At 51.9% G+C, this 19002-nt stretch overlaps 8 protein-coding genes across 8 annotated transcripts; 4 read left to right on the top strand and 4 right to left on the bottom strand.

The window, feature by feature from the left end:
- Nucleotides 1-662: 662 nt before the first annotated feature.
- On the top strand, nucleotides 663-2109 carry HER10_EVM0005565 (uncharacterized protein; the record flags this gene model as incomplete). Its single annotated transcript, XM_035475175.1, has 6 exons — nucleotides 663-833; nucleotides 917-1181; nucleotides 1242-1352; nucleotides 1415-1532; nucleotides 1585-1677; nucleotides 1746-2109. The coding sequence occupies 6 exons, from the start codon at nucleotides 663-665 to the stop codon at nucleotides 2107-2109; spliced, it is 1122 nt and encodes a 373-aa protein (XP_035328000.1).
- A 774-nt stretch (nucleotides 2110-2883) lies between these two features.
- Nucleotides 2884-3199, top strand: HER10_EVM0002229 (uncharacterized protein; the record flags this gene model as incomplete). Its single annotated transcript, XM_035471950.1, has 3 exons — nucleotides 2884-3015; nucleotides 3080-3103; nucleotides 3170-3199. 3 exons carry the CDS (start codon nucleotides 2884-2886, stop codon nucleotides 3197-3199), a joined length of 186 nt encoding a protein of 61 aa, XP_035327668.1.
- An 878-nt stretch (nucleotides 3200-4077) lies between these two features.
- On the top strand, nucleotides 4078-5563 carry HER10_EVM0009357 (uncharacterized protein; the record flags this gene model as incomplete). Its single annotated transcript, XM_035478847.1, has 5 exons — nucleotides 4078-4368; nucleotides 4428-4586; nucleotides 4651-4953; nucleotides 5015-5441; nucleotides 5505-5563. The coding sequence occupies 5 exons, from the start codon at nucleotides 4078-4080 to the stop codon at nucleotides 5561-5563; spliced, it is 1239 nt and encodes a 412-aa protein (XP_035328336.1).
- Nucleotides 5564-5935: 372 nt separating this feature from the next.
- On the bottom strand, nucleotides 5936-6773 carry HER10_EVM0003549 (GDSL-like Lipase/Acylhydrolase; the record flags this gene model as incomplete). Its single annotated transcript, XM_035473222.1, has 3 exons — nucleotides 5936-6295; nucleotides 6351-6622; nucleotides 6707-6773. The coding sequence occupies 3 exons, from the start codon at nucleotides 6771-6773 to the stop codon at nucleotides 5936-5938; spliced, it is 699 nt and encodes a 232-aa protein (XP_035327806.1).
- A 1886-nt stretch (nucleotides 6774-8659) lies between these two features.
- HER10_EVM0000901 (uncharacterized protein) lies at nucleotides 8660-9728 on the bottom strand (the record flags this gene model as incomplete). Its single annotated transcript, XM_035470668.1, has 4 exons — nucleotides 8660-8946; nucleotides 9001-9091; nucleotides 9152-9432; nucleotides 9503-9728. 4 exons carry the CDS (start codon nucleotides 9726-9728, stop codon nucleotides 8660-8662), a joined length of 885 nt encoding a protein of 294 aa, XP_035327560.1.
- An 897-nt stretch (nucleotides 9729-10625) lies between these two features.
- Nucleotides 10626-11406, top strand: HER10_EVM0006580 (uncharacterized protein). The gene has a single exon (XM_035476162.1). It carries the CDS (start codon nucleotides 10662-10664, stop codon nucleotides 11211-11213), a length of 552 nt encoding a protein of 183 aa, XP_035328109.1. The 5' UTR covers nucleotides 10626-10661; the 3' UTR covers nucleotides 11214-11406.
- Nucleotides 11407-11494: 88 nt separating this feature from the next.
- HER10_EVM0001580 (glycosyltransferase family 28 domain-containing protein) lies at nucleotides 11495-14416 on the bottom strand (the record flags this gene model as incomplete). The annotated part of the gene is made up of 2 exons (XM_035471324.1): nucleotides 12455-14416; nucleotides 11495-12403 (listed from the first exon to the last, which is right to left on the bottom strand). Exons 1-2 carry the CDS (start codon nucleotides 14252-14254, stop codon nucleotides 11495-11497), a joined length of 2709 nt encoding a protein of 902 aa, XP_035327616.1. The 5' UTR covers nucleotides 14255-14416.
- Nucleotides 14417-14843: 427 nt separating this feature from the next.
- HER10_EVM0000021 (glycosyltransferase family 28 domain-containing protein) lies at nucleotides 14844-18187 on the bottom strand. The gene is made up of 3 exons (XM_035469819.1): nucleotides 17129-18187; nucleotides 15356-17067; nucleotides 14844-15259 (listed from the first exon to the last, which is right to left on the bottom strand). Exons 1-3 carry the CDS (start codon nucleotides 18001-18003, stop codon nucleotides 15069-15071), a joined length of 2778 nt encoding a protein of 925 aa, XP_035327477.1. The 5' UTR covers nucleotides 18004-18187; the 3' UTR covers nucleotides 14844-15068.
- Between the last annotated feature and the right edge of the window lie 815 nt (nucleotides 18188-19002).

Genomic DNA, 19002 nt, shown 5'->3' with positions numbered 1-19002 from the left:
CTTTATGCTGAGCATGGCTTACCCCTGACCCAAGCCAACGGCTCTTGAGCCGGCAGTACTAGCTGCTGCCATCAGATCTTGGCACGCAAGTGTACAGATGCAGCCTGATCGCCGAATGATGCACCACCACATCAGATCCCGTTGCGAGCATCACAGAGATGGTCCAAGTTGAAGTCCTGTTCTAACATATTCTTGTAGTGACATATCCATTCGCTGGCATGCAGGTGCATATGAGACAGGCACTTTGATAGACCCGCTGAAGGATGCCACCCTTGCCGACATGTTCGTGATGTTATACGGATGCGGATCTGTTTAGAGATGAACCATGCTGGAAACTTTGACCAACTTTGACAAAATGTACTCCGCAGCTCTGACTGATCTACGAAGACCCCTGGAATATGGTGTCAAATTCTTCGCAGGATACTGAGTCAATCACCGAGAGTGGGCAAATCTCGATTTATTCCCAGGCCCTCAACCTAAAGAGATAACTCAGATGGTGGAAGGAAAACATCAGCCATGTGCCACAAAGTGACAGCGTGGCCCAGCTCATGCGGGCCATCTTTGGCTGGGGAAGGAAACCAAGACTTTTTCTAATCACCAAGAAGTCTTGTTTGCACTTCTGAATCACTGCTTTCAAGGTTGTCCCTGCAGGCTAGTCCGTCATGGACGACTCGGTCCCCTTTCCACCCGACATCAATAGAGGCAGCGAGATCCTCGTGGTGTGCGGAACTCTGGTTGGCCTCTCGGTCGCCGTTGTCATCTTGAGAATATGGGTTAGGGCGAAAATGGTCCGGCTTGTCGGCCTCGACGACTACTTCATGATCGCAGCGACGGTAAGATATCTTGTTCGGCTTATCGGCGAAGATGCGGACCAGGTTGTAAGAAGGTCGAAGCTAAGGAAAACTTCTTTGTCAAGGTCACTATCTTTGCAGAAATGATGGTCATCATCCCCGAAGTCCAGTTTGGCGCAGGCCGACACATTCAATACATCGAACCGAAGAGCAACATCGTCACAGGCCTTCACCTCAATTTTGTCACGCAGCCTTTGTGTCTCATTGCGCTTTGTTTAGCCAAAGTTAGTGTAGGCATGTTTCTTCTGCGAATAACGCCATCGGGAAAATTTCGACACGTTATTTGGGGAATCATCATTTTTACGGTATTTTCGGCACTTGGTAACTTCTGTGGGTTGATCTAGTCCAGAACTGGAGGGTTGAATCCGATCTCGCGCTGATATCACTTAGTGACCGTCTTCTTCCAATGCCAGCCGTTAGCATTCACTTGGGATTTCTCTATTGAAGGAGGAAAGTGCATCCCCCAAGCAGATCTCAAGTTCGCCGCCTTCTTCAACTCGAGTAAGTTACACAACGTCCCTCTTAACGGACGCTACGCGTGTCTCTAGACTAACAGTTGTAAGGTGTATCTGTCTTGACCGATCTTCTATTCGCTCTATTGCCAGTGCCGATCATGTGGAAGGTGCAACTAAATTGGAAAGTCAAATCTGCCGTCATTGGAGTGCTTTCTCTCGGGATTTTGTGAGTATTCAGCGCGAGCTCTAAGACTTACCCCGCTGACAGCCATTATCAGTGCGACTATAGCAGCGGTTATCAAAATATCTTTCCTGTCGGGTTATGGTAAACACGGAGACTTCCTCTTCAACAGCACTGACATAACAATCTGGTAAGTTCTCGGCAATCTCAATGGTCTTCAACGCCGAGCCCCGGTTATTTAACATCTGCGCTTCCAAGGACGACCGTCGAAATATGCACAGCGATCATTGCAGCCTCGATACCATGCCTCAAGCCGCTATTCAAGGCCATACTCTCTGGGTCATCAGCCGAACAATACAACTCGTCAAAGTACAACAACGATGGGTACATGCGGAACAAGAACGCAAGCAAGTCAAGAAGGGCGCGCACTCCGGAAGGAAACTTTGAGATGTTTAGCCAGTCTCGACATACAGCGGCAATTCGCTCAGGCTTTGGATCCAAGATGGGCTCGGAGGAGAGCATTATTCCGGACCACGGTAGCGGTGATGAAGGCATCACAAAGACGATGCAGGTGTCTGTCTTTGTAGACGAACGGCAGAAGAGCCCCAAGGATCTTGTATAGCTGGTGCATATGGGATAGAACGAGGAAACACTCTTCATTGATATGAGTTGATCTGAATCAATATTGTTCTTGCAAGAACCTATCTCATTGTCCCACTTTGCCAATATTGAAGCGTAGTATTGGCCTAGGATCATTTTGTATATTCGACAATCATCATGGGGAATACAGGAAGATGAGGTGGGCTTTCTGGCCTACCTGGTGGCCCAGCGTACTAGCTATTCGACACGAAGCCTTCTTTGAACGACAAGCTCTATCACTGAATACCATCTCTCACAGTCGGCTTGAAGAAACCAACGAACACTCAGAGTCGCTGAAGCTGTGATGTTCAACCGAGTCTTGACGTCATTGACAGGTAAGCAACTCAGCCATCCTCTCCAGAGATTCGAGGATTCTTCGCGCCGCAATCCACGCTGACTGGAGCAACAAATTCGCTGACTGTGCACCTGGACATGTGCTGGGGGACTTATTCAGATTCCCAAACGCGCTGAGGACGATTTCCATCAAAGAGCTGTACACGCATGGACTCGCAACGATTAGCGTTCGGCTGATAGCCGACAACGTGAAGTTTCGTCAGAGCGTAGAACAATGCGCTGCGGCACAGGTTTCAATTGCTTGGAAACGCATGCAAAGTCTGTGCAAAAAGTTGAGACCACGACTCCGTGATGGAAAGACATTAAAAAGCAGCTTCTTTCTGCACACTCATTTTCCTTGTTTTTCGATCCTGATTACGCGACAACTTATCCAGTAACTCAACGGTTCTACTTAGTTGCCAAGATGAAGTTCTTGCTATCTCTCGTCGTTCTCGCTGCCGCTGCGACGGCCGCAAGCCCTGCTCTGCTGACGAAGCGCGCCGTGTATCCCCAAGAAGGTCAGGTGTGCTGCCGACACGACCGAGCCGAGAACTGTGTAGGTGACCAAATTTACCCAACAGGGCTTTTCAGCGCAATTTGGCTAATCTGGCGATGTGTAGATCTGCGTCGCTCGCGATAAAGGGGTTGGTCTTGTCTCAATAAACCGATAATTATGGGAGCAAACAGCTAACCACTCCGTACTTATTTAGGAATGCAACAGAGGAATCTGCATCATGTAATTACCAATGATACCATATGGCATATAATCTTCACTTCGATTCGCCTGAATCAGCGTGGCTCAACCCTACCCTATCTTTTCCAGCCGTGATGTTGGCTCCCGGATCTTGGCGGAAGTCCGGGGAGTGTTGGTCTTGGGGCGCTCAGACACGATGCTTTAGCCGCAAAGCTGACATGCGATGTGCTCGGCTGTTTGACCGTTTTGCGTTCGGTCGAAGCGGGATTCTGGAATAATCTAAGTGGTGTAGACACTGGCAGTAAGGAATCAAGCATCGTTTCAACTGCCTCCCCTGGTGCTCATTTGCTGGTATTCCAATGTCCACACCTTGGCGACGTAGTTGCTAGGGATTCACGACTCCATTTTGTCATTGGTTCTAACCTTTCACTTCCTTGGAATCAGGACAACACATGGCCCTTTGAATCATATGCAAAGATGTTTGCCATCGGTTGTATCAACGTGAAGTGAAGATCTGAGCAAGGAAATGCCGTCTGGGGCGCGACGGACGTAGATCAGTCTCCACTCTAGGGCGCATTCACCGGCCGGCAGGAAAGTCTTTGGCCGATGTGCCGTAGCGCCGGTAGCCGGCAGCCGGCGATGAAGGCCGCTCCGTTATTGAGTCTGACTCATTGCAGCAATTTCCCAGTGCTGGCAGGCTCTTCACTCGGTCGCTTAGCCGTCACTGAATCGTCTTCGGTGATTTAGCTAGCCTGGAATGAGTCCCTCTGTAGCACCCGACATCGGCTTCCTATCTGATTGAGCTAAATAGCGTTCTGTCGTGACAAGCAATCAACTGGATGAAAGCTCTAGGATTAGGTTTACGGGTCTTATTTCAATATTTCCATACAGCCACAACATCTCGCCGTTGAAAGCCTGTCGAAAATGGCATCAGTTAATCCAGAAGCACCCCTCGAGGGCCAAGGTCGCGTTCAAGTATCTGTTTACGCTCGCTTCAGACCCTTGCAGAAGCGCACCATCACTGCCATTGCTGCATTTTGCGGCTTCCTCGCCCAGGCTTCAACGACAAGCGTTTTGGCGGCTGTCCCAGAGATCGTCGAAACTTATCATACAACAGCGAATGTAATCAGCATCAGTAATGCGGTCTACCTTGCGTTCATGGGCCTTTCGTCATTGATCTGGGGACCCTGGGCCGACATTTTCGGCCGCCGCTCTGTATGTTACGACTTCATGACCAGTCACCTTACAGAAGAACACTTCTAATTGAGTCATAGGCCTATCTTTACAGCATCACGCTATTTCTAGTCTTCACAATTGGTACGGCTTTGACGCCTCAACTAGAACTTTTCTTCCTATTCCGGGCCTTCACGGCGTTTCAGGGAACTTCCTTCCTCATACTTGGGTCCAGCTGCATTTCTGACATCTATCACCCGGTAAGATCACTCACACCAAACGCACCTCAAGATGTGTGGCTAGGCTGGCTGACTAGGACTACAGACTGAGCGAGCCACTTCTCTGGGCTGGTTCTTGAGTGGCACCACCGTCGGCCCGGCTTTTGGACCGCTTCTCGGTGGCATAGTCGTCACCTTTACTTCGTGGCGTGTCATCTTCTGGATCCAGGCTTCACTTGCTGCTACTGCACTTGTTCTCGTTTTCTTCTGCCTCCCTGAGACTCTGCACCAGTCTCGCGAGAGCGAACTAGCAGGGCTCGGGCCACTGGAGAAATGCAAAAAGCTTTGGCAATGGGGAAACCCAGTCAGAGTGGTCAAGATCTACGGGAATAGAAACATGCTTCTCATTGTAAGGTCGCCCCATCGTAGCTGTGCCCACAGGTACTACTGCAAAGCCGCTAACAAATCAGTGCCTCGCTTCCTCATCTTTGGTTTGGAACATGTACTCTCTACTCACCCCGATCCGATACGTTCTTAACCCTAGGTTTCATCTTACTACGCCACTGCAATCCGGTTTGCTGTACATTGCACCTGGAGCGGGATACGTTATCGGCTGCCAGATTGGCGGTCGATGGGCTGACTACACCGTGAGCTCGTGGATCCGAAAGCGCGGCATCCGCTTGCCGGAGGACAGACTTCGAAGCAGTCTCATCTTCCTTGGCCTGATGTTGCCAGCATCCATGGTTCTGTACGGCTGGACGTTGGACAAGAAGTTTGGTGGTATCCCTCTTCCTATTATCTGTATGTTTTTGCAAGGTATCGCACAGTTGGCTGCGTTTCCAAGCTTGAATGCTTACATTCTGGATGTTATGCAACAACAAAATGGCGAGGCTTCAGGTAAGTTGTATGCGTGTTTTTGGACCACGCGTATAACAATGACACTAACGAGTTCGCAGCCAGCCACTACCTCATGCGATATATGTGCGCAGGCCTTGCAACTGCGGTGTGCCTTCCTTTAATAGAAGCAATTGGTGTCGGTTGGGTTTCAACAATGTCAGCTGGGATACAATTCATCTGTGCCGTACTTGTATACCTGACCGTTCGACTCGGCGAAGGCTGGCGGCAAACACATCAACTACCTATTCCGCTGTAGCCTGTGGATACCTAGGTTTTGTATCTAGTTAGTGGTCTTCATTTGGCATGCTTTTCTGGGTTTGTGTTCCTCAAAGAATACTCCACTAGGCGGAAGATAGATTTGGATATTGACTTGTATGTACCAGTCAGATTTGACACTTTTCTCCATGTATATACACGTGCCCAGCCACCTGCAGGGATTTCTTCACCAACACTTGATAGCCTGATTGCTATTAGAACATAGATGCTCGCGTAACTCAATCAGTCTCATCACCCGTCGCAAACTCTCCAGCCTTGATCTTGTCGCTAAGAGCCTTGTTCTCTCTGATGTACACAGCAAGATCGGTCCGCTTCTCGAGAAGAAGGTCCGCAACAAGGCGACCAAAGACAACCTCTCCAGCAGAGTTCAGGTGAGTAGAGTCGCCCGAAGCAAGGTCGTACTTGTGTCCGTTCTCGTTTCCAATGGCGTTGATGTAGTTGGTGCTGGCGGTGTTGAGATCAAGGTACGTCGCGCCTACGGCCTCTGCGGCGGCGATGGCTCTAAGGCGCTCAGTTTCCAAGTTCTGGATGACCTTACCGCCACTGAAGGTGCGGCGCGTAAGTGATGTGATCAAAATCTGCGTTGAATGTTAGTATGCTTGATGGATACATTCCTTTCACCTTCCTACTCACAGGAGTTCCCCCTGCAGCCGTGACCTCGTTGGCTAGCTTCTCCAAGTTCGCTTGGAACTGGTCGGCAGAAATGTTTGCCGCTGCCTTTTGGTCATTATGACCAAACTGAATCGTGACAATCGGGCTGAAGGCTTCTTTGTTCGCCTCTACCTCGCCAATGACGGTGTTCCAAATACCCTGAGCCCGGAACGACACAGTCGTCGCTCCACTCTTGCCATAGTTCTTGCCATCGGCCGGGGACTCAACAAAGGAGAGGAAGCCATTTCCCCAACCTCCACCGATGGCAACAGTTGAATCACCCGTCAAGAGAAAGTAGGGCGGCTTTGCATCGCGGGTCTGAGGTGCGCTGACCGGACTGAACGGAACAGCGGAAACGGTCGTGAACGCCGTGGCGACAACAGAAAGAGCTTGGCTGACTCTCATTTTTGCAGCTTTTGGGGGTTTTTGACTGGAACGACTGGGAATTTCGCTAGGAAACGCTAAACAGCATCAAAAGACGCGAATATGATCGCAATGAGTTAAACTGTCTACGTAACTAAGCTTACGGGCTTGATATAAAGCCATGGAAAATGAATCTTTAATCTATTTCTCCCCTTCTAACAAACTGTCAAAGTCGCATCGTCGCATCTCGGCGGAGACTGAGCCGAAAGAAGCGATGACACCAAGCAGGGCGCCAATGCCGCGATGTCCCCACGCCAATCCCACCAATAACTCTCGGTTTTATATATTGACGTCTCGCGCACCTCCTGGTATAGTCAAGGTTTAATTCAGGGCGCGGCACAATTGCTGCGGAGATGAGATCTTGCTTCCGCTGATCGTATGGTGAATCTGGATGACCTCGGGCAACGGGAAGCTTGGCATGCAACAGTGCGGGGGAGTCCACGCCTGTCACTCGGGCTGCTCCGTGGCATCATTCGGCCGACATGCGCGGACCACGTGCAAAGATTTACTTATGTGCCGGGCGATATTTCTGATATATCTCGTCGCGAGGCCATACTCGACTCGCACATGAAGGTGTGGTTCCCAGAGAGTAGTAGACCCTGATGTTGATGATGATTGGCAACTCTTGGCAACCACACATCTCAAGCCTACATGTACAAGGCTTTATTGAATTTGGTGTTGATGTTTAAGGTTGACGTCATGCGCACTAGAATGGGAACAGCGTCCTTCGTAAAATCCTATATCAACTCTACCGAAGCAGTCAACTTGGCGCATTATACCAGTCTCAGCATGCTTCGTGCTCCTGGCGAGGGCCCCTGGAATTCGACTTCACCCTTGCTTGCCCTTACTTCAAGAGGTGAAATACTAATTCGGCCAAACTATTTTCGGACAAAAATTGACTATTGGGATTGGATGTTCGCATGTGCACACACAACGTCTAGCCTCATAGGGGTTGTTGAGATGTCTCACCTGCACGATGCCCGTTCAGGCAAGCAATGACGTGATGCAAGATTTCCTCGAGAGTAAAACTTGAAATGTTGAATTGCAATAGACTCTCTAGAAAAACGCATTTTAATAAACCTCAAAATTCAGACCACTAGCACTTTCTGATGCAGTGTTGGAAAATAGGCAAACGATTATCTGCAGACCCATTCCCTTCTTACTTGCCCGAGTGAGATCATCTCCAAAGCTTCACTTGAATCCACCTTAGAATCCTCAGAGCTTCGGTAATGGCATCTTTTCACTTGTTCTCAGAGCTCCCGTTTGAATTACGCATCCACATATGGCACCTTGCGAAAGAGCCGCGGACTCTGGTTGTCCGCACCTGTGATGAACCCGCGAAATATCGCCGTCAACCGCTCGAGTCCACCTTGATATATTGCCGTTCACCGAATACTGTTCCCGCAATTTTGCAGACTTGTCGAGAAGCGCGCAACATCGGTCTGTATGCTAAAGCATTCTCTGATGGCTTGACCCCACGATATGTCTGGGTTGATTTCGATCTTGATACGATCCAAGCTTCGTTTTGGGATCTGAAATTGATGGGAAGCGACAAAAGCCTGTTTCAGTGTTTAGTTGTGGAAGTGAACGATTTGGGGTCCTTTAGGCGTCACTACAGCGATGCCCTCGCTGGCGTCGCAAATCTCGACACATTCCGAATACTTTCGAAAAGGGGACTAGAGGACTGGAGTATTGCGATGGATGAGGTTCCGGGAGTAGACACAACCTCGTCTATACAACGGGCATTGACAATTCCTACGACTGTGCTACAGGGCCACCTTTAGAAGGAACTGCCTGATCACAGTCAGACCCAGCACATGCTTTCGATATCGTCTGATTTGATGGTGTTATCCTCTTATTGAAGTCGCCTATGAGTGGTGGTGCTCCTCGTTCTCTCCTTCTGGCGGAAAAGGCGGCTCGGCTCCCTCGACACTGGGATCCCAAGATGGATTGGGGCCGGCATCGCGCCACCGCACCGACCTTGGGCCATGCTTATTCCAGTCCAGAATGGCATCGAAGTCTCTGCAAGTGTGCATCGAAGACCAGTTGGGCAGAGCATCTCGTCTTTTCGGGTTGTTTAGGGGATCAACGAACAATGCGGGCGTTACATCTCCTTGACATTGCAAGTTCATCCTCAGCATGTCGATGCAGTGGTCTGTATTGTCAGATTCGGCCTCGTGCGTTGGCTTCCGGGAAATATCAGACTCACCAAAGTGGCTGTAGATATTTTCATCAGGGACACCTTCGTCCAAGAATTTGTAGTGCTCGTAATTATAGAAAAGCCCCATTCTTAAAGAGTTCTAAAATACTTAAGTGTCAGCACCGCATAATGGCTCATAGAAGATCGGCGAAGGGCCTACCAAGCAGTGAAGCAGATGGAAGACTTCAAGCATCGCCAAGTAACCGCCTCCATGCTCGTCGGGCACTTTGTGGAATGGCATTTCTGGCGAGTCGGTCATGTTGAGCAATCTCAGTTCCTCAGCTGTGACACGGATGCCACCAGCCCCAAGTTCAATCTCGTGCCATGCGATGTCAACATCGTTGGAGTGCGTCCCGGGTGGACCGCGCCATTTGTTAGTCTGCCTGAATTCAGCGTTGTAATGCTCCGGTGCTTTGTATTTGACGGCCTCAAATGCCGGCGCTTCATTGATACTCAATCAGCCAGGGCTCGGGGGAAGGGGAGGAAAGTGGACTCATCGGTGAGTACTCACAAACCGTCGATAGGCTTTCAGTGCACTTTTGTAGAAACACGGTCCGAGACTGAATCGGAGAGAAGTTGTAAACTAGAACAGCAAGTGTGACCAGGTTGGTCAAGCCAAGCCAAACTGTTGATCGAGGCCAGCGATGCGTGAACCAAGGCGCTGAAGTTGATGTTCCTCCTGCCTTGCCCTCTGATTGTGGTAGACTTTCATACGACGATTTTATTTTCCACCACATCTTTGCAAATGATACCGATGCTTGAGAAACAGGTGGTGTTCTATGTATGATGTTGGCGAGAACGAGAGGAGGTTAGACATAACGTAAAACAACAATCCCCAGCGCAACTTACCACCTCATTCGGAACCCTGCCCACCTCCCGCCCAGCCATCAGCAACCTAAGTGGCAATAGGCTTGCACTATTACGCCTTGTATGGGCCGATGAGACTCTCGCCAGCCTGCTTCTGCATAGTGCGATCCTTCAAGTTTCGAGCTTCTTATTCAGGCCTAGTTTCCGCAGAGGAGCCGCTTCAAAAATCCCAGGTCATCATATTGTGGACCACGTCGACATAAGCTTTGCGGCCAAGCCCGTCCACTTAGAGTGGCGGGATGGGTTGCATATCTAGGAATCGGGCACACCTAATCGTGGAAGTCCGAGTGTGTGTGACAATTAGAAGCGCAACCCCGCCACTGTGGGATCGGATCCCCGGCCCAAGGCCTGCCCGCTTACTTGTGTTTCTCTCTCTTTGAATGGCTAGATTTGCGAAGAGAAAGTTCGGGAGCTCCCAGGCAACCGTCAAACCCAACGGTAATTCGTCTTAGTTGCAGGTGTCTGGTCGTGAGAGGACGGCCTTGATAGGTTAGAACTTATCCATCACCCTCCGTCTCTATTTACCTTCCCTTCTAGGACTTACGAACCCGCATGTTTGGCCAGAAGATAGACGAGAAGCGCTGGAAGGGCGCTGTTGTGCTAAGAGCTGCAGGATCGGATAAGGCGCAATGGGTTCGAGCCATTCGTCATCCCCGAAGGGGGTTACATTTCTCTCATTGTATTGTCGCACTAGGTCTCTGGATACTATATAACGTACTTGAACTTGATCGTGGACTTTCTTGAACTTTGATGCCAGTCGTCCATCTCCCAAACTATCGTAATTGTTCCGAGTCCCCGTCATTATGCAGCTGTCTATCATCACCGTCCTCGCCCTCCAGGCTATCGGCGCCGTCGCCGCTCCTGTCGCCGCCCCGGCCGTAGACTACGCCGACCTCGCCAAGGACTCGATTTACATCAAGTCCGTTAACACGTACAAGCGCAGAGAGGAGGATAAGCGCGAAGCCAGCTACGCCGACGCCGCAAAGGCCAACATCATCATCAAGTCTGCTGGTACCTACAAGCGAGACGAGGAGAAGCGTGCCCCCGAGGCCGACTACGCCGACCTCGCCAAGGACTCCATCTACATCAAGTCCGTCAGCACTTACAAGCGTGGCGAAGAGGAGAAGCGTGAGCCTAGCTACGCTGATGCCGCAAAGGCCAACATCATCATTAAGTCTGCTGGAACTTACAAGAGGGATGAAGAGAAGCGGGAGCCCAGCTACGCCGACGCGGCGAAGGCCAGCATCATTATTAAGTCGGCCGGAACCTACAAGAGAGACGAGGAGAAGCGGGAGGCCGGATACGAGCAGCTTGCCAAGGACTCTATTAAGATCAAGGCCGTCAACACCTACTAGACTGGCGAGGAAATGCTTGACGAAGAGTAAGCGAGTGCGATGGAAGACTTGACCAGGTCTAGGGCTTGCAAGTTACGAATCACTTGACTTTACCACGCTCGTTAATGCACATCATCGGTATCAATTACCCACATCATGCTCTACATGTATACATGTGCACTTCGTCATCCTCATCGCTCCTATACAAGCCCAGAAGTCAGGAGTGATAGGTCGTTGAAATTAAGTTACCAAAGTCCCTTGGATCTGCTTCCCACAAACTTCTCGTCCTTGATTCCATGACCTTACTGCGGAAAGAGAGACAACTCTTTGACCGGCCATTCGTACTTGCGCTCATATTCAGTCTCAAATGTCCATTCACCAGACCCGACCATTTCCACCCTCTTGCCATCCTTGGTCGGCAAAACTACTTCCATCTCAGTGAGAGGCGGAACCACCACGTTGACCTTGAGTCGCAGACGCCCTTCTCCCTCGTCGGCCAACTTCCATGCGCAAGCAACCTTTCCATATGGCGTGACATGCTCGGCAGAAGCATTCGTCAACTCTGCACCTAGGATCGGCTTCGCTCTTGATCGCTTCCACCCAGGCTCCAGGCGTTGCAAGCCTGCAAGTCGTTCGACAAGGAACTTGGCAACCGCTCCAAAGGCGTAGTGATTGAAAGAAGTCATGTCGCCAGGGTTGATCGTGCCATCGGGCAACATACTATCCCAGCGCTCCCATACCGTAGTAGCCCCCATGGCGACGGGGTACAGCCAGGAAGGACACTTGCGGTTGAGGAGCATCGCGTAGGCTACGTCGCTATGACCTGTCCGAGTGAGAGCTTCGCAGATGTACGGTGTTCCAGCGAACCCAGTGCCGATCCTGAAGCCGTTTCGGCGTACAATCTCTGCGAGCCGACTCCCTGCTCTGGCTGCCTGATTTTCCGAAATGAGGTCGAAGCAGATGGCAAGGGCGTATGCCGTCTGCGAGTCTGACGTGAGACGTCCGTTGCTGCTGACGTACTCGTCCTGAAACTCCCGACGGGCGGCATCTGCTTCTTTCTGATAGCGTTCAATGTCTTTAGGTTGTGACAAGAGCGCCGCAATCTTGGTGATGAGGTCGAGAGACCTGACGAGAAAGGCGTTGGCGACCAGGGGCGGATCGGTCACTGCTTTCATGGGCTCATCGGGAGGGGCGTTGGGGTCAAGCCAGTCCTAGAAATGTCAGTGAAAACATTTACCCTCGGTACATTCTTTCCAACCTACCCCAAGCTGGAACAGGTTGAAATCCCATAGATGGGTAGAACCGGTCTCGTTCCGGGGAATCACATCAATCCAAGTCTTCATGGACTCGTATTGATCTCTCAAGATACCAAGATCAGCAGACTCTTCGTAAAGTGCCCAAGGGGCAAGTATCACGACATCGTGCCAGATCGCGTTGGCGCCAATCTTGCTCCAATTCTTTTGCCCGATGAGCACGTTCGGGCACACCATCGGAGGGACACCGTCTAGAACCTTTTGATCATGGGCAACATCGGCCAGCCAGTTCTTCAAAATGCCAAAGCAGTTGTATATGAAGGTGGCAGTTGGCGCAAACAACGCCAGATCGCCCGTCCACCCCAGGCGCTCATCTCTCTGGGGGCAATCAGTCGGCACGGACAGGAAGTTGCCGCGCATCGACCACCGGACGTTGCTGTAGAGCTTGTTCAAGTCGTTGTCGGAGCACGTAAAGTTACCGACTTCTTCCATGTCCGTGTGACATACACAGGCCTCAATCGCGTCTTTGAGATCTGGGGCGGTGGATGGCCAGCCATCGACTTGGACGTAACGGAAGCCGTGGAAGCTGAAGCGCGGTTCCCATGTTTCGCCGCTCTCGTCGCCTTTGAGTGTGTAGACATCCTCGGCTTTGCAGTCTCGTAAAGGTCTGGTTCCCAATTCCTCTTTCTCTAGGACTTCCGCGTGGAGTAGAGTAATTTGGCTCCCTCGTTGACCTTTGACGTTGTTGATGCGGATGAATCCGACAAGGTTCTGGCCGAAGTCCAAGATTGACTTGCCCGAAGGGGTCGTGATAAATTCCAATGGCTTCACATATTCAAGTCTCTTGACCGGTTCTCCATAGCCACAGATGAGATTTGTCGTTTCCGGGAGCTGGGGAAGCACTTGCACGGTTTCCCATACCCCGGAAGGCGAATTACTGAGTGACCACCCCGGAATTTCCGCAGTAGCATCGTACTTTTCGCCGTCGTATATCTCTGCGAGCTTGATAGGCCCTCGAGTAGTCGTCCAGCTATCATCAGTGACCACGGTCTCAGTGGAGCCATCCTCATAGGTGATCTCAAGCTGTGCAAGAGCCGCAGTGCGGGTGCCCCAAATACTTCGTTTGCCACCCTCGAAACCAATACGACCATTAAACCATCCTTCGGCTAAGCGTATAGCAATGCAGTTCGATGCATTCGATGCAATGTGTGCCGTGACATCGTAAGTCTGGTACTGTAGTCTCGCGTCGTATGCCGTCCAACCAGGGGCCAAGAAGTAGTCGCCAATTCTCTGGCCGTTGATCTCGGCTTCGTAGACACCCTGTGCCGTAGCGTAAAGTCGTGCAGAGCGCACTTTGTTCTTCGCTTCAAAGACCTTTCGGAACAAGTCCTCTGGTTGCGGACCGCTCTTGCTATCTTCCGCCCACGGCGCTGAAATCAGGTTGCCGGTCCAGTCGCTGCGGACTAAGAGACCAGTCTCAAAGGAGAAGGGTTCGCTCCATGGCGAGAAGTCAGTTGCGTTTTCGTCCTTGGCTCTGATCTCTATCGAGAACGTTTGTCGTGACTGTATAACGATGTCTTCGGGCCATTCGGCTGACGATGAGCTGAATCCGTGGCTGTTGGACGGGGCGCTTATGACCGAGTGAGAGCCATCGGGCTTCTGTATCTTGACTTCCCAGCCGCCAAGGTTGAATTTTGAGGGCGCGTTGCTGAAGCGCCAGGAGACCTGAGGACGTCCCAGGTGAATGCCGAGTGTGTACGGCTGTCGATAATGATCGACCCGTACGTCAACCACGCGAAGTCCTGCCATTGCAGTATGTCTGCGTCTTAGACTCGGTTCATACAGCTATAGATGTAATTGAAGGCTAGAACTGAGCTGCCTTAAGTTGCTTGGCTATGAAAATACGAGTCTCGAGAAGTTGTCCACAGTGATGTTTCGAAATCGTCCGTAAGTGCCACGGCACCATATTTCAACTACTTGAATGAAAATCATCGGTGCGATGATGTAACGAGCGGACCAGAAGAGACCGACGAGCTGTCTGAGGTTTGTCTGGTGATGAGGTGTGGATGGCCGCTTTTCTGGAGCTTGATCCTGGGCAGAAGAGGGGCGTTCCGCACTATTGAGAGGATCACCAATCAGATATCCCCTCTACTCCGAAGTAAAGCCTCCAAAGTCCAAAATAGGAACTTTGAGACTTGAAGAATCGCCGGTGTTTTGCCATCCCCTCACGTTAGTTTTCCGTCGTGGCCGAGCTAAGATCCGGTGGCTTCGACACATCATCGTTGCATCTGACCTTCTAGTCGACTCGGGTTTTCAGTTTCTCACACAGTAGTTGAGATGTAAGTTATATGACATGACTTCGTCAAATGCACACGAAAGCTGCGTAGATCGAGGTGTCTTTTGGAGGAGTAGGCTTAATGGCTTCTGAGTCTTCACTTCCGCTATAGCTTTTCAAGGCATTGTAGCTTGTAGAATGTAGAACGTGGAGCACGGAAATGGCCGACATCAAATACGATGCCTGATGATTAGCTACTATATTACAATGACATGGGGAAATCGCTGCTAGTCTGTAGAGTTGTACAACAAAGCAAATTTTGGGTATACATGTGTGCGGCCAGGTTCATCATTGACCTGACAAGAACGTCTTCCACCGCTCTATTACCTCGTTCCTCTCCGCTTCCGTTGACCTCCTGAAATCATCGATACCCTGTCGTAACCGAATAAGCAGTACCTCGGCCTTGAGCGCCGTAAGTCTGTGTTTTGAGAATTCCTTTTCTATGCCCTTTAATGTGTATCCAGGGAGACCAAAAATAGCTGCACGGCTGTTAGCATCCATTTCATCAGAGTAACGATACCTCGTCCTAACGGTTGTACGGGAAAGGGGTCCAGATCAACACGCGATAGACTTACCAGCAAAGAGATTAAACGTAAACCCGCGACCAGCCTGGTAAATGCCCTTTCCGAACCCCTTAACTCCCTCCCTCTTGGCCCCCTCGTACGGCTTCACGACAACACCGCTAAAAGCCTCCCACGTTCCCAAAACAAACTCCTTGCCAGATGTCCGCAGACCGCTTCCGAGACCGGTGATTTGGTCCCGCCGCCGCACCTCGTGTCCGATGAACCCGTAAGAAGGGTAGTTGTGAAACCCGTTGGCGACATTATAGCACACTGCCACCGGCGCCTTGAGACCAGCCTTGACAAGCTCGATGCCGTATCGCCCCGTCGCGCGCGCAATCTCCGTCGGCCTGTTGCGTTTCTTGACGAGGGTCGCCACGGAAGACTTGCGTCTACCGCGTTCGTCGACGTTGTTGGCGTCCATCATGGCGATTTCGACGGCCGGGTCGGCGCACTGGAGGGACTTGGTCGCCATCTTCATGGCGATGGCGTTCATCTGCTTCGGGGTCATGCTGTGCGCCTTTGCCACGCGCTTCAAGTGACCATCCTCCCCGTCCTCCGCCTTGCCCTCTTGGCCCGGCTGAACGTCTGGTCCCTCGCTAGGTTCCGCCGAGGGTTCGCGCGTCGTGTTGCTTTCCTCCTCGGGCTGCTTTTCGTGCGCTGGGCGCTGGGCCTCGAGGTCAACCGCGTGCATCCGGTTTTGAGCGGCTTGAGGCGGGTGCTTCAGCCGGTGCGAGTAATCCGACGTCGCCACGCCGATATTCGTGAAGAAGCCTGATACCGCGGCTACAAGGCCGATGAGAGGGTGTTCGGCGCCCTCGTCGACGTACCAATGCTTATGCTTTAGCAGCTTGAAATCGTGAGGCTTCATGTACCCCTTATCGACGAGACATCCGACCGCGAAGTTACTGAGGTGCGCACCCGTCTTCCTATGTCGCCAGTTGGCTAGTCTCTCTGGGCAAATGTCGCATCGCATCGTGTCGAGAGCCAGTCGTTCCTGAATATCCCTCGCCGTATCCCCCGCGCCGTCCTCTTCCGCAATTCGCTCCGCCATCTGCTGCACCGCCACCTGAACTTCGGGCTTGAGCGCAAAAGTGATGCTCGCAGCCAGTGTCTCGGCCGTCATCTCCTTGAAAGGCACGGGAGCCGGGCCAGCGCCGGCACGGGCGATCATCTGGCCCCAGAAAGGCTGATCTCCGAAGAAGGGGACCACGACAGTAGGGCGTCCGCATGCGATGCCTGCTGCGGATGTGCCGGCGCCACCGTGGTGCACTACAGCCGAGACGCGCTTGAAGAGCCAGTCGTGTGGGCAGTTGCCGATGAGATAGACGTTGTCCGGGACGTCGTCGCCGCCGCCGACACCGCCCCAGCCCTTGGAAACAATAGCGCGGACGCCGGCTTGTTCGACGGCTTTGAAGATGAGTTGGGTGAGAGCTTTGGGATCGTCGACGACGATGGAGCCGAAGCCGATGTAGATTGGTGGTGGGCCGGCCTCGAGGAAAGCGGTGAGGTCTGCGGGGGGCGTATACTTGTCGGCGAGGGGAAGAAATGAAAAGCTGGTGATGTTGATGTGGGAGTCCCAGTCGGCGGGTTTGGGGATGAGAGACTCGGACCAGAGGAAGGTGTATGGAACGCGTAGTCTGGGGAGGAGTTGGCATCCCCACAAGGGACTTATATGATCGAGGCCTAGCGTCTGAGTGCGGAACTTATTGATCAAGTCGCCAAGTCTAGTAGCATGTCAGTAACGAGCGAATGGCTTCACAGACTGGGTGAGAATGAGTGACTGACCCTTGCCACGTCAAGAGCTCCATCATGATAAACGACAAGTAGTTGGCGGCGCTCGTGTCGGCCTCGCCATAACTCATCGAGGCCAGCGGGTGATGAAACGCTTGTGTTGGGCACCACGGCATCGTGAAGACCATGTGAAGTGGGATACCGAGCTTCTCAGCGCAGTGAATGTGAGCCATCGACGGGGGGTTAGCGATGATTGCATCAGCGACGAAAAGATCATCAGCATTCAACACCGTAGCAGCCGTCGTTCGTTCGCCCATGCCATCTCCAGCCTCTATACAACTCCTCCACGCGCCGTTGATAATCTCAGCCATCTCTTTCCTGCGCTGCTTGATGTCTCCAGCCTTGACGCTTTCTCGGCTGGGAAGCAGTCCGGGGTTCTTGACCATGTAAGCCATGAGCGCTTCCGGGTCGCCGCCGATGCTGAAGAATTCGACGCCATTGGACTCTACAAAGTCCTTAAAAACAGGGTGCGTGCAGATGCGAACTCGATGGCCGTAGGGCTCCTTCATGAGAAGCTGCGCAATGGGGATGAACGGCTGAACATCACCGCGGGATCCGACGATGTGTATCGCGATGTTGAGCCGCGGGCTCTTTGACGGCGGGTGCTGCTGCAAATTCTGCAGGATGACGCTGCTGCGTCGCCGTAGCCGGGCCTGTTCGAATTCTTCATCGTAATCGCCAGAGTGCGGTCTGAATGCCCCTTCAAAGTCGCGAAGCCAGTGGGCAAGCTTTTGCGGATTCTCGTGAAATCTCACTCTGACGCGTCCATCGTTGCCGACGTTGCCGGATGTGGCCGTCTCTGAACGACCGCCGTCCCCCAACGCAATGTGGCCCAGTCCCTTTGACTTTACGCGTGTGAGTGCTGCCATATTGGAGAAAGAAGAAAAAAAAAGGCTTCAACTTAATGGAGCCCTCCCCAGACCAGACCCCAGTGAGCTGGGCTGGTTATGTGATTGATGGATCCAGTTCCCAAACGGAGTCGATGCTTTGATCAGTCCAGACCTTCTAATGCGACGTCCGATGAGATGAGGAACGAGCCCATGTAAGCATATATGAGTTTGTATGAGCTCTGAAGGCTTGAGATGAACTAGCAAATTCCATCTCTTGCCGCACTGCCGCTGACTCGGGAAACAATCACGTGTGTCATTCCCGCTCTCCGAGACTTCCCACCCACTCAGTGCCACCAGAACGGCAGAAATCCCCCAATTGCCCGCTGCTTTCATCGGCGTTGTTTATCCCTAAAACGTCATAGAGGGGCTGTTCTTTTACAGATTAGCGTCGAATGGAAATGAGGTTACCATGCAGATTTACGAATGGGACTTTAGGTTTACGCCGTTTGCAGTTAGTCCCCTTGGCTCGCCCTTTTTCTGTGGAACTCTGTTTTTCTTGTGCCGTGGTGGCCCTCTCGGTCTCGCCTTTCTGTCACATTTTCTCTCTCTTATCTGGCAGCTCTGGGCACCTCTGGCTGCCTGTTTGGGCCCCTCGGTGGTACTGTAGTCGCGCGTATAGTGGCTGGCCTGGTGGCCTGTTACGCGCATTCGTGGTCCATTGGGGGCGAGGCAGAATGGAACAAATGCCATTCGAGTTTCAGAGATCCCGGTTCCGTTCAATGTTCTTTCTAGGGTCCAAGGGAATTGCCATTATCCCCCTCCCATCCAGGGTCTCCATTCACTCAACATCTTTGTCTCCGTCATTCAGTCACAAAGCCTGTCATATGCCTTGGCAACCGTGGTAACTCAAGACTCAAATGACCTCTTCCAGACTTCCAGAGTCTTCCGAAGAAGCAACAACCGGATTGTTGCTCGGGATCCAGGCCTGAACGGAGTGCTCGGGCGACAAAACCTCGGCAGTCCAGCTGCGCTATTGTA

The sequence above is a fragment of the Colletotrichum scovillei genome (assembly GCF_011075155.1).
Source record: "Colletotrichum scovillei strain TJNH1 chromosome Unknown Contig00010, whole genome shotgun sequence".
NCBI classification, from domain to species: domain Eukaryota; kingdom Fungi; phylum Ascomycota; class Sordariomycetes; order Glomerellales; family Glomerellaceae; genus Colletotrichum; species Colletotrichum scovillei.
The sequence above is the reverse complement of the archived record's forward strand: the minus strand, read 5'-3'. Positions and strand labels throughout refer to the sequence as shown.